At 48.4% G+C, this 15,882-nt stretch overlaps 1 protein-coding gene across 3 annotated transcripts in view; it reads right to left on the bottom strand.

Moving 5' to 3' along the window:
- SLC43A2 (solute carrier family 43 member 2) overlaps positions 1–15,882 on the bottom strand; it is a 33,865-nt gene that overhangs the window by 10,331 nt on the left and 7,652 nt on the right. For all 3 annotated transcript variants that reach the window (XM_063340600.1, XM_063340602.1, XM_063340601.1), the window contains 7 exons: positions 13,908–14,097; positions 12,823–12,878; positions 11,998–12,074; positions 5,491–5,583; positions 4,530–4,663; positions 3,883–4,085; positions 3,124–3,267 (listed from right to left, as the gene is read on the bottom strand). In XM_063340600.1, the coding sequence (XP_063196670.1) occupies positions 3,124–3,267; positions 3,883–4,085; positions 4,530–4,663; positions 5,491–5,583; positions 11,998–12,074; positions 12,823–12,878; positions 13,908–14,097 (897 nt within the window). The remainder of the gene's footprint in view (positions 1–3,123; positions 3,268–3,882; positions 4,086–4,529; positions 4,664–5,490; positions 5,584–11,997; positions 12,075–12,822; positions 12,879–13,907; positions 14,098–15,882) is intronic.

The raw sequence follows: 15,882 nt of genomic DNA, 5'->3' as shown, positions 1-15,882 counted from the left end.
TCTCTCATTGGGAGCCCAGATCCCATGTACTCACTGGCAGGGCTGAAGGAGCTGGGACACCTAAGCCCCGCTTCATCATTTAGCCTCCCAGAGGCAGGACAGTAGAGTGGACATACTGTGCGCACTTGCCTCAACCATTCTGATCCTGCACCAATGTTCTCTAAGCAACATCAGCCCAACAGCAAGTAGGGCACCAGGAATGGGACCCAGCAACTGCTTATTGCCAGAGAGGTTTCCTCTGGCTAGGGCCAACAGGGAAAGTTCTTACGAGCAATAAATCCTGCACAGCCTATCCTGCCTTAGTCATCTCTTCTCCTGCCCTGCTGGGAGCTGCAGCTACATCATCTCCAGCTGGGAAGCTCCAGCAAGGACAAGCCAGGCTGGGAAGGTGAGGACTAACCCATTTTGTGCAGAATGGACAAGTCTGGAGGCAGGGGGAGGGGAGATCAGCAGCAAAAAAACCCCCACAGCATCTGAGAGCAATCATTAAAAACCTCAAACTGATGAAAATTCCCCATGCGTTCAAGATGGGAGAAGTGTCTGCATGGCTTGCTAAGGGAAAGCTGATGCCTGCAGACTTAGAAGAAACTGTCCCCTCCTGTTACTGAACAGTTCCCCCACCCTGCAATGCTTTTTCCACTTCCTCTCTGCAGCCCACGTGATGGATTTGTAGGCATCACGCAGAAGGGCTGGTGAGTCATGGTGTACCACAGCTCCGAAATGAGGATGTAATTCTGAAACTGCTCATCTCAGCACAGAGTACTTACAATTTACAGCACTGTAAGCAAAACAATCGAAAAGAATTTTAGTTTGACCCTCCCAATGCATTTCTAAATGTACCCAAAGCAGTACAGACAGGACTTACACCAAAATCAACTTGAAATGGAAAGAAGTTTCCAGCAAGCCTTTTTCTCCTATACAGTTGTAGCAAACCCCAGCAGGGCTGCCTTGCTGTGCCCAGGCATGGCATCTGATGATAATTTTCCTGGCTCCAATTGCTGGCAAGGGAATCAAGAGGAACTTCCAACTCCAACCTCCAAACTTACATTCATGCCCCCATTTACCTCCGCAAAGGCAAGCCCTGAAGTGGCTCCACATCCCATCTCATTATAGCAACTGCTGTAGCCAAGAGAGACAGGTGGCATCACCCTCTACAAAGACTCCTGGAGCTGATTTGCTGTTGTCTGGTTATTTTTTAATAGAGGGTAAGAAGCAAGCCACGCTGTCATGTATTGCCTCTTCATGCTATTCTGAACACTTAATCTTGGGCTCTAAACAGCAAAAGCAGAAGACAACTTGAAGCAGAGAATGAAATTTAATGGAATCAGCAAGAGAAGTGAAGGAAATAGAGTAGCTGCTACAAAACAGGGCCTCCTACAGAGCTATTGAACCCCTTAGCTTCTCCCCTATCTTTGGGGGGGTTTCAGAAGACTGACTGCTTTTTCCACAGGCTGTCTGCTTTTTCCACCTCTAGGTTTCATGACAGGTATAAATCACTATGATCTGCACAGGAAACAGGACTTTCACGGACACAGTGCCTCACTGCAACTGGAAGACTTTACTCCCCACCTGAATTATTTTCCCCACATCATTTTCTCCTGGTCTATTTATTTGACCATAACACTTGCAGGATCGACTTCAACTCTCTTCTTCCCTTGCTGGGTGCTCCTAAGAGCAGTTGCACGTGGAGGGAGCTCTCTAAACAGATCCCATTCAAGTAAACAACTGCATGAAGAATGAGGAATCCAAGGGAGCAGTGTCCCATCTTCTCCTGATCCGCATAGATTACATTTCTAGAGAGCTGCACGCGTCTTGGAACTGCTCTCCCAGCCTGACACTGCTGTGACTAGACAATACCACTGTTTTGCTGATGCCATGGAAACACCAAGACAGCGGATTGCACTGCAGCCCAGGCTGCATTCAGGGGGAAGAGGGGGGAAAATGGGAAGAAATTTCAAAGGTGGGACAGGGAAAAAAAAAAGAAAAAAAAAAAAAAGCAGTCCACCCAAGGGACACAATCCCTTTTTTATCATGGAGCTTGACCTAAACAGAATTGGCAGTACATATAGTTAATGTTAATTCTAAAGTACCAAGGAGGGGAGGGGAGGAAAAAAAAGTGAAAGAGAAATAACTAGAGCAAGCCAAGGTAAAAAGGAAACAACAACAACAAAAAAAAAAATCAGTGTGAGAGTCACAAGGTAAGCAGAAAACTAAGCTGTGTTGGGAAAGGTAAGCAGTGTGAAGTTTGTCCTGTTTACTGTTTCATGTCTAAATTGGCTCTTGAGCCAGGAGATAAAGAGCTGAATGCTGCAGGCTGTCAAAGGCTCAAGAAACAAAGCAATTCAGGGAATGCCAGGGCACTTGGAGATTCCCGAGTTTCCTTCCCTCCCCCAGAGCTCACTCCTGTTTTCAGAGGAGCGCCTCTTGATTTATCAGCTTCATGCAATCCAGATTTAACAAGTTCAAACTGGATCTTACTACAAAGGAAAAAAAAAAAAAAGCTAAGTCTTGTTTTGCAATCCTGGGTATTTTCAACAACAGTAAACTAATGTACTCTTTCCTGCTTGCTCCATGTACTGAATCAGAGATATAAATACAGACGAGTTCAGTGCAGCGAGCACCCCTGAGCCTCCCCGGCACACACCAAGCTGCACAAAACAGCTATGACTTCACTTCTCCCACCCCCGGCTGCTGCTGGGCTGAGACACCTAGTCCAACCATTAGTCATGAGAAGTCAGCTGCTCTGTACTTTGCGCTTGCTTAGGATAAGCAAAGCAAATACCTGATGAAATAGGTTTTCCAATTAAAAAAAAGTTATCGTAGTCCATCCTAAGAGGCTACTTTCAACAACCCATCTGGGGAAATAACATGGAATAGTATTTAACAGACACTGGGCTAAAATTAGCTTGACATTCAAGTGTCTACCTCGCTGCCCCTCTGTCCTGGGCTAGTTCCAGCCCTCCGCTAGACCCTACCAGCAGCTGTCAGCTGCACTCGGACACCACTAATTGCCATACACGGTATATCTGCTGAGTAATCAGGCTTGCTGGCCTCTTGCAAGGACCAAGTCTGGGTCAGGTCCCAGTTCCAAGGAAGCAGATAAAAGTCTTCAGGTTACCCTACCTTGATTTTCATCTCCAGACAGAAACTCAAGGATGGTATTCATGGCCCCCATGTAGAAGATGAGCCGCAGCTGAGTGACACACATGGTGATAAGGCTGAGCAACAAGATAGGACTGAAGACACTCTTCATGAAGGAGGGAGAAGCTGCAGAAGGAATAACAGAGTCTCTGAAGAAGGCAACATACCTTCGTAAACGCGTCCAAATTTAAAAGAGGCTTTGGCCTCAGGGTTAGAGGTCTTCTCCTAGCTAGTCATGCCACCACTGCGTGCCAATGGCAGCTCCAGTTAGCAACTACCTGGTGCCTTACAAGCTTCCATAATGAACAGCTATACATGCTTGGAGTTTGACTACCAGTAACTGGACCAAGGGAGCAGGAAGGAAGATTCACCTACTTCTGGATTAGAGCAAAAAGGAAGCTTCAAACCATTTGCTTTTGCCATACCCCTGAGTAAAGAAGGCTTGGTCATGATGGCAACAGTCTACTGCACTGTGCCAACTGCACTGCCCTTTCACAGCCATACCAGTTATCCATGCTGTTGTCCCCACCACTGGCAACAACCTATGGTGTATTTAGGACAGTATATAAGGACAGGATTCTTTATATAACTCAACTTGTATTTAAATAATGGTGGCTGGCACGTGGCCCTGGCAACACATGGATCACATATCACTATCTCATAAACAGGTCTGGAGCAGAACAGGGAGGCCAACGGCCTTGTGCCAACACAAACATCCCTAGGGCACTCATGGAACCACACCTGCATTGTCAGGCTGGCACTTCACTTCTAGGTCCACCGTAGATAGACAGAGCTTGTTGTTCTCTTGCAAGGCTGTCGGCTCCTTGGGGCCCTTCATGGAGCTCCCCACACTGAGACGGCGCCCCACAGTCGTTACTTGCTTGTAAAACTGCTTCCCAGTGATTTTGTGATCAAATCCCAGCCAGCTGAACTTTATTTTCACCCTGTTGGGCAGTAAAGAACATGAGAGCTGCAACACAGGATGGGGAATCACAGGCAGCAAAGTTGCAGGAGTCGGGAAGGCTACGTGTTTTCATCTACAGGCACTAGTTTCCACCCAGAAACCCACAAGTGGTCTGGATTCAGAGCACAGACAGATACTTCCCCTGGGCCAATTTGGCACAGGTCAATATAGAAATACTTATGACTACTGACAGGTCGTTCTCCTTCATAATTCCTACGTTTTGGAAAGTTCAACTTTCCACAGATATTCACCAGTCAAGACATAACGCTAATGGCAGACATAAATCCTCAACCTAAGAAGGAACGGCAGCAATAAACAACATGCAAGGGAGTTCCCTGTCCACTCCTCTAAATTAGCCGTGCCAGCACTTTCTAGAGGATTAAGAATAGGATTAGCCCTCAAGGCCAGTTTAGAGGACACTTACGAATAGTCCATGTCTTCTGGTCCTGGGAAAGGTTCCAGTGGCCAATTGAAGAAACAGTTGAGGAAAACTAGTCCTGCACAGCTTGCCCAGACAAGCAGAATAAGGATGAAGGAGACCCCAAAGTCATATATAACCTGGAAATCACAAGGGAATATGGTTTTGGCTATAAGAGCAGAAAGATACTTCAATATTCTTTGAATGAGGTCTGAAAGGAAGCTGTGGGAAAGAAAAACATGCTGCATTTAAAATGGGTTTAACTCAAATAGTAACAAAGAACAGTTCTGTGACTTGCAGGCTTGGAAAGAGACGTATATTCATGTCTTTAACAGCAGCTATAGCAACAACAGGACCTCCAGCTGGAATAGCATGCAGTGGTATTGCAGACGACTGCCATCAAACGTTTTCATCTAGGATCTTCTCCTTGGAAAGCCAGAAGAAGCTTCCCTGCATACTTGGGATTACCTTGCTTTTGCTATACTGCCCTTATGCTAACTCTGCAATTAAACATCTCTTGTTCAGAACCACTAGCGATCTACCAAGGCAGCCCAAGTGACCATCTCTTCTGTCCCTTCAGTGCTGTTTGCGAGCTACGTTCAGAACCAACCACCAGTGACAATCACACAGATTAAATATAGATGGGTGTATTAAATATACATATATAAACACACACTCCTTATAGCTTAAAAAAAGCAACTTTTCAAAAAAAAAATTTTCAGTTTTTCACTTCTACTTAGCACCTTTAAAATTTTACAGTCTATTAGCAAACAGACTGTTCTATTTGTTGCATTCTTGAGGCAGTCACTTGGGAAATCTTTTAACAGACGGGAACTGAATCTTGCAAATGCACATATCTAAACAAGTGCTTTAACAAACAGTCCCTGTTTCTTGCCACATTATTGCTAAATGGTGCAAAACCTCAGCACACCACCACCAGTCGTGAGTCATGATCCCACGGTCTCACCTTGATTCCTGGAAAAGTCACAGCAGAGGAAGCATAGGAGCCAATCATCAGAGCAATGAACGTGGAACGAAGGTCACCAAACATGTTGGGCAGCTGGGGAAAGAAGAATCGGTTGAAACAGGCTGCAGCCAAGAGAAGGGCAGAAGAGGGAAGGTGGTTTTCTTGAGAAGACAAAGCTAACGGCAGACATAAATCTGACATTTAGGATTAAGACATCTGGATACCAGAATCTGAAGAAGCCAGTTTTACTCAAGAATGACTTAGTGACTTAGCCTTTCTGGATATTGCTCCACAGGTTGCATTGGTGTCTCCAGCACCAGGGAACATCTAGAATCCAAGATTTATGTGCTTAATGACACTGCTTCTTTCCAGACTGACAGCATACTTCGCATTGGTTACACAGGAGTGTTTGCTCCAGCCCTTGTGCTTTCTTTAAGAGCTCCTTACCCCAAGCCTGTAGCCACCACCTCTTTTCCTCTCCAAGAAATACATGCCCAAGTTCTCTACATATCACCCACTTTTTAGTCAAGAGTTGTTAGACACAAAGCCTGTGATATCTGCACAGCCTTTAACACACCCGGCAACACCTTGAACTGCCAGGTTTGTTTATGCACCTTGGGTCAGCACCCAAACCTTTGCAGTAGACCAGAAAATTCCTGTTATAAGGAGAAGGAAGAGAGACAAACAGGAACTGTGTTGCTGTTTGCATTTCCATTTCTAGCTAAGTCCCTGGTTCCTTCTGAGAAAGCGGACTCTCTCTATGAGAGGGGATAAAACTGGTCATTTCTGTGTCAGTTGGATGGCTCAGACACCCAAGTACGCTACCTTGGAGCTCAGTGCAGGAAGGCAGTCGGAAACACTAGATTTATTGCCCAGTGCAGCCACAAAGCTGCTGAACTGCACAGCAAGAAGTGGGCAACAACACCTTGCGTTGCGATACCTGCCACCCACCCCGCTCTGCTGCCTGGGCTCCTATCAGGTGCGGTGGCATTGCTGAGAGCAGACCAGGCTGGTTCTGCAAGGATCTGTGGGGAAAGCAAAGCTCTCAGGCGGGGCAGCTAGAAGCAGGTCACAGCAGCCACTTCTGCCACTTCAACAGTAAAAGCACTCCCAGGCTGGCTCTCCAGCTCCTGCTTCCATTCAGGACCCAAAAGCAGATTGGAACAGGCAGAAAGAGCTGCGAGACCTTCCCGCTCTCCTGGGAAAGGAGGAACTCCCTGTTTTTCTAAACAACCGGAAGTGAAAAAGTTTCCATCGCTGACTAATGGTGGCCTGCAAACTGGAAATTACAGGGAGAAGCTTTGAAGTTGTAGGCTACTGAGAGCCCAGCTGATACCCCCTGAAGCTGGTCAACAGGCAGAGATTCTGCTGCCGGCAGACAGATTTCCCTCCCACCTCCTTTTTCAGGTCGCTTACTCCCCAAATTCACCCAGGCATCACTATCACATCAGCTTCAGAGGGCCTCAAAGCAGGACACTGTGGGTGCCTTCTAGGACTGAAGGCACAGCCAGCATTTCATCCGTTTAAAGATGCTGCTGAACAAAATGATTCAGAGAACATCAGACCTAGTCTGAGCAAGCAAATGCTGTCATCGCATTCCCCTTCCACTGCTGAAAAACAAATCCATCTTTCCCAGGAGTAGCATATAAGGCAAGCGAATCTGGCTTGTGTCACGGCAGGACCAGCCTGTTTACAACACAAGTATTCCTGTGCAGGAACACTCTAGGATCCATCTGGCTGTTTATCATCCCTCTGTCTCACTGCAGAGCTTCCTATGCAGTGCAGTCTCCAGGTCCTCAGATAACCCCAGCCGAGGAACAGCAGCAATGATGTGCCGAGCCTGGTGCTGCTGGTGAACCCCGAGCAGACACACACGGCAGAGGCAGAAATCACCGCACTCCTCTGCGGCGAGGATCCCCACACCCATCCTCAGATCCCTGCATGCGGGAGAGCTGCCAAGAGGCTGCTTTCAGGAGCTGCAGACAGGAAACGGCAAAGGATCCAAAGGTCTGTTACCAGGCACAAAAATCTCTCCTTGGAAGCGGTGGCCTAAATACACACCCCAGAAAAAACAGCATCTGCAGAATACAATATCTGCAGGTTGCAAAAAGGCTAGTCACTGTCACCAGGCAGGGCATTCATTTAATCTCAAATACCCCAAGCCTAAAATAATCTCCAGAAATTACAATAAACAGCTGCTCCTGCTGGGGAGCTCAGAGCAGGGCAAGAGCTCCACAAACACAGCTGCTTCTTGGCTCGGGCTGGTTTTCCCCAGCGATCACAAAAAGCCTTTTTCATACAGCAGACAAGCAACTCCCAGGTGAATCCTCCTGCTCTGAGGGCTACTGGAGACACAGAGCAGGCCTGAAAGCAAGGGGTCCTCTCTGGGAAAACCCAAGTCCACTTTTGCCTCGATGGGGACAGAAGTCCTAGAAAGGCTAGAAATTCCCTAAAATCCTATTTGGCAATAAACAAGCAGCCAGATTAAAAGAAGTTGGACATAGAAGATTTTAGGTCTTATCCAACCCAATCAATCAAAGCAGAAGCTGCAAACACTGAGCACTTGGGAGAAAAAGAAATCTGAGAATACCTCGAGGGGCAGAGGGGAGGCAAAGGGAAAGGTAGTCCAGACCCGGACAGAAAACCTCTCAGACTGCGAGCGCCAGCACTGGCAATGCCTGTGCAGGTCTCATCTAAAGACCAGCTACCAAAATAACACACAATATTTACTAAACCATCTTTCATGCTGTCTTTCTAGCAGCAAGCATTGGAAAAAGTGAACCATAGAGAGGAAAAAAAACAAGCCACAGAGCAAGTGGGCTCTTTGTTTTTCTGCCACCAAGAAGATCTGATCCTCATTCTGATCTTATCCCTGCGGGCCAGAAGGGACTCCTCCACCAACTCCTGCCCATTCCGGTATGACAGCCGCAATTCCACAAGACCTACAATGACAGCAACTCTTACGCCTCCTGTTTAAAGGTCAATAATACTCAACGTATTATTAACTTTATGCCCCATCTGAAAGATACTAACTTAATTTTGCCATACCATAACCATTTTTTCCTGGAGTCCTTTATTACAGGTATGCAGTCCTAAACCGATAAAATAATTTCCTCTTGCAGATTATTTTCCTCACCTGCCCTATAGTGAGTTTAAGACCTTCGATCATTTATGAATTTTTTTTTCGGCTTTCTCCTGGAGACAATCCATAGACAAACAATACCACAGTACTATTTCCAAACCCAGTTTCCCTCCTCTTGCAAGGACTGTTTGAAAGAACTGTGGAAAAAGTCAAGGGATTGAGGACTAGACGACTGGAGAATGGTATTTTTGTTCAAGATAAAGTTTGTTTTCCCTATCAGGGGTATATTTGGAAGTTTTACAGACACTAAAAAAAAATATGTTCTCCAGGAAAGCCCCACACTGCCCGCTTTGTCCAAAGCATATGGAAATTCCTGTTCCCGTTCTCCAACAAACAAAAGATCAGAGCCCTAAGTTTTCCTAGCATTTCTGAGCAGGGAAGATTCCCTACACGAAGATGCCCCCCCGCTCCGATGAAAGGGCGCTGTTTGTAGCAGAAAATAAGAGCAAAGCAGCTGTAATTCTTTGAAAGGAAAACAGGACAGAAAACAATCTATAAAAGGCTCTTTGTGGTAATTTATCACACATGTTTATTTCTTTGCATGAAATAGCTTCGGAGCAGAATCAGCGCCAGATTCCTGCGTTGCTGTCAGAGCCACCAACACAGATCTGTTTCCATTTCCAATCTTCACTTATATTGGCTAAGACCAAGTCACGAGGCAGAAATCTCCCCTCTGCATTTTAACAACAGGCACAGTCTGACCTTGTTCCCAGAACTGGGAGCAGCACCGCTCGCTTGCTCACTCCCCCTCCTCCCCAGGCCACAACACAAGGCACCCAGGAATTGCAGCAGCTTGCTTTGGCTCCGCAGCTTGCCACACGCTTTCGTGATACCGTGGGGACTCCTTACTGAAAAAGGCTTTAAACCCAAGAGGCAAAGCTTCGTGGAGTACTGTCCCAGGCTGTTATCCTCAGAGATCCCGTTTATCCCTTGCACAGGCACTGAGGATCCCCGTCTCCCGCCCTCCCATCAGATCACACCATGCCCACACACGCAGGTGTCTCGGGAGGTTTCAACACCCAGCGAAGCACCCCAAAGCCACGGCACCTGGGGAGCATCCCAACCCCACACGCTGCAGGGGCTCCCTTCACGGCCACCCTGCTATGAAGCGGCAACTGTGACCCGCCTGGGGTGGCGGAGGACCAGCTCACGCACCAGTGGGTTTGACCCATTTCCCGGGGCACTTCAGGTCACTTGCAGCTGGCAGGAGAAGGAAGTCACCTAGCTTTGACTTGTGCGTGCACGTGTGTGCTCAGCAGTCGGTGCCTGTGTCAGCCAGAACAAGCGTCCTTGGCACCCGCAGTTGATTAGTGCTCACCGCCTCTGTGTAATGAACGTCCTTAAAGAGGTCTTCAAGCTTCCCCTTTCAGCACGCACTTCAGCCTCTCCCGGGCACAGTGCAGAGAACAGTGTGTGCAAGCCATGGACCTGTCATCCCCACGTGCCTCCCCTGCCACGCTCCCTGACTCCATGGGCCACAGGTGGAAGGGACCCACGAGAGATCACCGTAGAAGATGGCTCTTGACACACCAACTGTGAGCACCCCAGCTTGCAAGCAGAACCACGCAGGGACAAAACGGTAAGCTGCCAATGAGCGAGATACACCTGCTTTTAACAGTCACCACCACAGCTACGCTGCGATGTGGGTGAAGAAGCGCTTCCCTCCCACTTTAGACTATTTTTAATCACATTCACATGCCTCAGGTACCGAAATGCCTCCGTGCAGCTCTGCAGGGAGACACAAGCCGCTACATCTGAATCTGGATGTGAGGAGTCAGGCCTGAAGCCACCTCAGCTCTTTACCAAACACACTGGTGTCTGGAGGGGATGGGCTCCACCTGAGGTCTCCCTGTGCAAACTCACGGCATCATTACTTGCTTCAGACCTCCTCAAGGCTTGGATCTCTTCTTGGAAGATCTGACCTTTTTTCCTGCCGCTGTACTTCCTTAGTGCTGTGGAACTGGCTCGCTAATAAGTGGCTTTGCTTACTTCTTCTGGTGCTAAAAGCCACAGCACAGCACAGCCAAGATACTTCTGCCCTATCCTTGCCCTCCCTCCTATCATCACCAGTGGCTCTGAAATAATCTGTGACCCCTTAATAACCACCCAGAGAGACCATAACCAATGCTGGCAGCAGCAGGGTGGGAATCCTCTCCTCTCCCGCAGCAGTGCTGATGTGCTCCTCTCTTCCTTGCTTTTATTTCAAGCGTGGCAGGATGACATTTGCCCCATAGTTCTTTGGGACAACAGCCAAGGCTTCCAGTGAAGAACATTGCATACGAAGGAAAGACTGACATCTGCACAGAGTTTTGAAAGCTTCCAATATACGAAAGCAACAGCAGCAGCAACACCACAGTACACACAGCGATCTGTACACACAGCGATCTATAAACCCAGCCTCTGCCAAATTTAGGCCTCAGGAGTTCAGCCAGTGTCTGAGCCTTTTTCAGACGGTGTCTAAGCCTTATTAAATTAGAGGTAACCTTAACAGAAAGTTTTACTTCAACAGCAAGCTCAAGGCAATGCAGTCCAAATCTGAAAGTTTTCAACCACAGCTCACGAAACATCAGTGCTTCCCAGGCTGTTTTCTGGGAGACTTTCCACCCAGCCCCACTGACAAGGATTGGGGTAAGGGGGTAGAAAATAAAGCAGCCCCTTGGAGGACGATACTGCTTCTGTCCCCAGGCAAAAAGAACCCCAAAACACAGAGATCCACCTGACAGTTCTTGACCGACGCTTGCAACACAACCCATGAACTAAAGGGATCTAAGCGTGCTCCACAGATGGAGCTGGGTGCATTCAACAATGCAGCATTTCTAAGGAAACCTGGAAGCGACTTCTTATCCTTCTGAGAGCAAAAGCTTTTGTGCTCGAGAACAACCATCTTCCCAGGCCGAGATGTAAACTGCGCTTGCAAAAAGCTGGTCATACCCAACTGCAAGAGTTTGTGCCCTGCTGATTCTTCCTGAAGTACGTCAATGCTAAATCCAATGCAAACACATGTCCAGCCTCTGCCAGGTAGCTGGGCACTGGGTGTACAGGCATATGACAATTTGAGTCCTAGACAAAAACACTTCCTCCCCGCCCCCCCAGCCCCTTCACCTGAGATGCAAGGGCCAGGTGAAAAAAGAAAAAACAAAAAAAAAACAAAAAAAACCAAACAAACAAAAGACTGGGGAAAAAAAGCACCTTTGAGTAACCAGCTAGTACTCAGCCTTCCAGGTAAGAGTGACTGACCCTTTGTACCAAACAAAAACATGTCCTGTTCAAGCCACAGGCAAAAGATACACTTTGTTCTTCCTTGCTAGCCCAGCTCACCGCTTAGTAAGGAATAACATAGAATCAGATAATAAGTCTTCGCTTACCGTAAGCGATGTGAAGGTCATGCACATCCCACCAAAGCCATTCAGAGCCAGCGCAATGAATATCAGCACAGACAAAGCTGCAACAACAACAAAAAAAAGATACCCTTAGATTTACTGGGGTGGAGAGGGAAAGGAGGTAGAGCCCTGAGGGCTTTGGTCCTGACACGTAAAAACCTCAGTGGATCAACACCCTGAGGACATGCCACGCTGTTCCTGACCCAGCACCCATCTCCCCAGCCACACAGAGGGGGAGGGCCAGGGCTCTCCTCTAAGACAGAGCGCAGGATGGGATCGTCTCTCTCCAGGATGGAAGGGGTTCCTTTCTCTAATGAAGAGACTTGCTAATGCAGCTTAAAAAGGAAGATTCACTTCAAAGAACTGGATTCAAGGTGTCATCTCATTATCTAGTCTTGAGGAGCAAGCTCCATCTATCCCTGGTGAGAAAGCCAGTTACACATCATGTGCTATTACCTATTTCCCAACCCTGAAAAAAGCCATGAACTTGTTTGGAATCGCTCCTTTACAGGACCTGGCCCTGCCCAAACGCAGAGCTGAGACCTGGCTATCTAAGACGTTTGGCCCTTGCTACGGTCTCCACTTAGGGTTGTGAAACACCAGCCCTCCCCAGAGCCACTCAGCTCCCGCAGGCCAGCACACGCTTGGCTTGTGTCCTCAGCAAGACCCCAGTACAGCACTGGGGGTGTGACAGTCCGGAGGTGTGAGAGGCAGAGCACACAGTGCCATGCAGGCTTTTCTGCTTCCCCCAAAAAAACCCAAGCCACAGCCCCAAAGCCCTCCCAGCTCAGCAGAGAAACACCTACTTACAGTCTGGGTTGCTGGCACCGTACGCGATCAGCACGCAGGACACAGCAAAGCAGGTACTGAAAGGGAACCAAACCCATGAGTTTCTTACAGACAGCCTTACACACAGTAAGTTACTTACACCTTTACCCCCTCAGCACCTCGTTAAGCAAGCATGGTATAATTTCCGTAAGAAGGAGGGAAGCTGGCGATTTAGAAAGAAAAATCCAGGGAAATACCCAAATATTACAGACAAGCCTTGCACAAGATCTGAGGCAGCAACCTTTCCTCCCAGTATTGACGCAGCTTTTGCTGAACCTAAACTCCCTACTGGTTTTCTAGCACAGGGCTTTGCCAGCCCTCACCTCCAGGTGACCAGAGACAGCAGCAGCCTCTGTCCTGAGCCCCAGCTGTGGTCACATCACTCACAGCCTTTACCTGCTCCTCTCTGGCCGGGTCCAAGTGAGACATTTGCCCTGTTTTCCCCACTCTGCCTACAAGCCAGTTTGGTTTCTGGCACAGTTCAGTGCATTAAAACTCAGCAGTGCTGGGGTCTACTGTGCCCAACAAGTCACTAATCCCTACATGCCGTGATGGGAGCGCCTAACGAGCTTGCTATTTCAGGTAGAAAACAACACACACCACATGGCAGAGAAGAGACCTAGAAAAGGCAGGCAGAACATGTTTATCCCCGAGTTAACTCCCTAGCCTGCAACCGATGGTGTAACATCTTCGTTTTGTGCCTCTTGGGCCATAGCTCACAGCTCAAAGAAAAAGCTATCCTCCATGACTCACAAATGACTCCGCTCTTCCTCCAGGCTCCATCTGGCCAGGGAACACAGAGTAACACTGGAGAGCTGAAGTGTGGACATGGAGTCCCAGGCCCTTCCCTTATGGAGCAATTCACTGTGCTGGCCGAAGTCATCCCAGAGCTGCTCCAGTGCCCTGTGCATGGCCAGCAGTTCCCAGCAGCTCCCAGCCCCATTCCTCACACAGTTCCCGAGGCTGCAGGGACCCCGCAACTGGCGCAGCGCCCAAACACCACCTATCTGTCCCAAGCAACCTGTGAATTCGCCCCTCAGCCCACCCAGGGAGCCCAGGACACCCACCTGCCAAGCAGCCGCAGCTTGCGAGGGCCATACTTGTCCATGACAATCCCTAGGGGCAGCGTGATCGCACTCAGCAGGAAGGACCCAATGGTGAAGGCCAAGTTCAGCATTTCATCCTGGGCGTTGCAGGAAGGCCATTGGTGCTCTGAAGTTGTGCTGTTCTCATGTTCAGGGCTCCTGGTGATGTTTTCTGCAGAAGCAGGAGAGAGAACCATAGTTGTAGTGTGTTAGGATGAGGCTTGCAGCGCTGCAGGAAGGAGGGAAGGGAAGAGCCCCACATGCAGGGTGCCACAGCACACTGGCTATACACCCTCCATGCTCCATTTTTGATTATAATCAGTGAGAAATGGAGAAGGGAAAGAAGAGCAGCAGAAGGACAAGGGAAACCTGATGAGCTCAGCTGGGAGCACGAAAAGGACGCGCAGGCACCCAGGGGACACGTATTCCAAGCAGCAGCAGGGTACCAACCTAAGGACAGATTCATTAATTTATGAAAACAACTATATACAGCAAGGACCTGGAGATTACAGGGGACTAAATCCAGCAGAACCTGAAGGGACTAATATAGAAATAAGGTCCTCCTATCTGCAACTGGCACGTTCTCACAGATCTTTTCTCTAACTAAACCGGGAGTGACAACTACAGCCAGATCGGTTATTTCAGGCCCTGATACTGGGCTGACAAAGCCTGGCACCGAGCAACGGCCTGCTCAAACGAAAAGCTTCCTACCCTCACTGCGGGCATGGGGGTGAGGAATGGCTTTGCAGTAGTCACCCGGCTTCCCCACTGCCCTGGCTCTGAAAAATCCCTTCCTGGTTTTAACTACCCTGTTCCCAGGAGGGCTGGCAGCTCACCTGCCTTCTCCATTTGTTAAAGGATTGATGCATCTTAAACTTCTGCCCCATAATTAGCATCTTCTGTTCTTTCCAAGTGGGTTTAGGCCACACAGATCAATTATATCTCCAGTTTTCTGTTCTTGCCCTCACATGAGGAACTCCTCATGCAAACTCCCACGCTCAACAGAGCCCACGTTGTGTAACAGAGACAGAAATGGGATGGTTTAAAAAAAAAAAAAAAAAGGAAAGAAGTAGTTCACTTTTCTTTGCAGTAGCAGTTTTAGTGCCTCATGTCAACTCTGCTCCTGTTACAAGCCTATCCCAATATGGCTTATAACTCCCCAAGTGAGCACGTGTGCCATTAGACTTTCATTAACCCAGGGCTCTAGCGCACTCCACCTCTCCTCCCAACGCTTATCTGACTTACAAGTAACCTTTGCTGGTATGACAAAGCACTTGCTTTCTTGCTGTTGCCGCAAGCCAGTGGCATAAAATGCTCTCCTACATATTTAATAATTGATCTGACAAAGTTTAATATTAAAGGAGGAATAGAGAAAGAAGTCACCTACATAACCAGCCACATGGAGCGAGACTAGAGTTTGCCAGCAAGTCCTGGTCAGTTAGTTAGTTTAATTAGCAGGAATCCCTCATGTACAAGTGACTTCACGTTCACTGCTTGGTGCAGCTTGTGGAGGAGATCCCCTTGGCTGCTCTCGCCCTCCCCGTGTCTCCGGAGATCACACAGCCCCATCTTGCAACTCCTTCCCTTCTGCCCAAGCCTCAATGCCATTACAGTTACTGGTTTCACCCTGGTTCTCTGAGCTGGCCAAAACAATCCTCCCAGCTTTGTGTCCACTGCAAACAAATCGCGCTCCACCTTCCAGACATCAGGTATTAGCAGGAATTCAGACGCTGGTACCTGAAACTTATGAGCTGCCTGAAAACCTTCCTCTGCCCCTCCCAGCGCTCCAGGGAAGGCACATGGTGTTTCTCTCCGTTTACACTGCTCTCACCAACACCTTTACTAAGGCGTCCCAAGCCGCCTGTGGCTAGCGATGACTGTTTGTTCCTTCCGTTTGCCATGTGCTCCTGATTGATAACTTAATCTGTCCCTTCTCTTGCCCTGCTAGTTGTGGGTA

The sequence above is a fragment of the Chroicocephalus ridibundus genome, chromosome 7 (assembly GCF_963924245.1).
Source record: "Chroicocephalus ridibundus chromosome 7, bChrRid1.1, whole genome shotgun sequence".
NCBI classification, from domain to species: Eukaryota; Metazoa; Chordata; class Aves; order Charadriiformes; family Laridae; genus Chroicocephalus; species Chroicocephalus ridibundus.
Note: the sequence above shows the minus strand (reverse complement) of the source record. Positions and strands in the feature narration are given on the sequence as shown.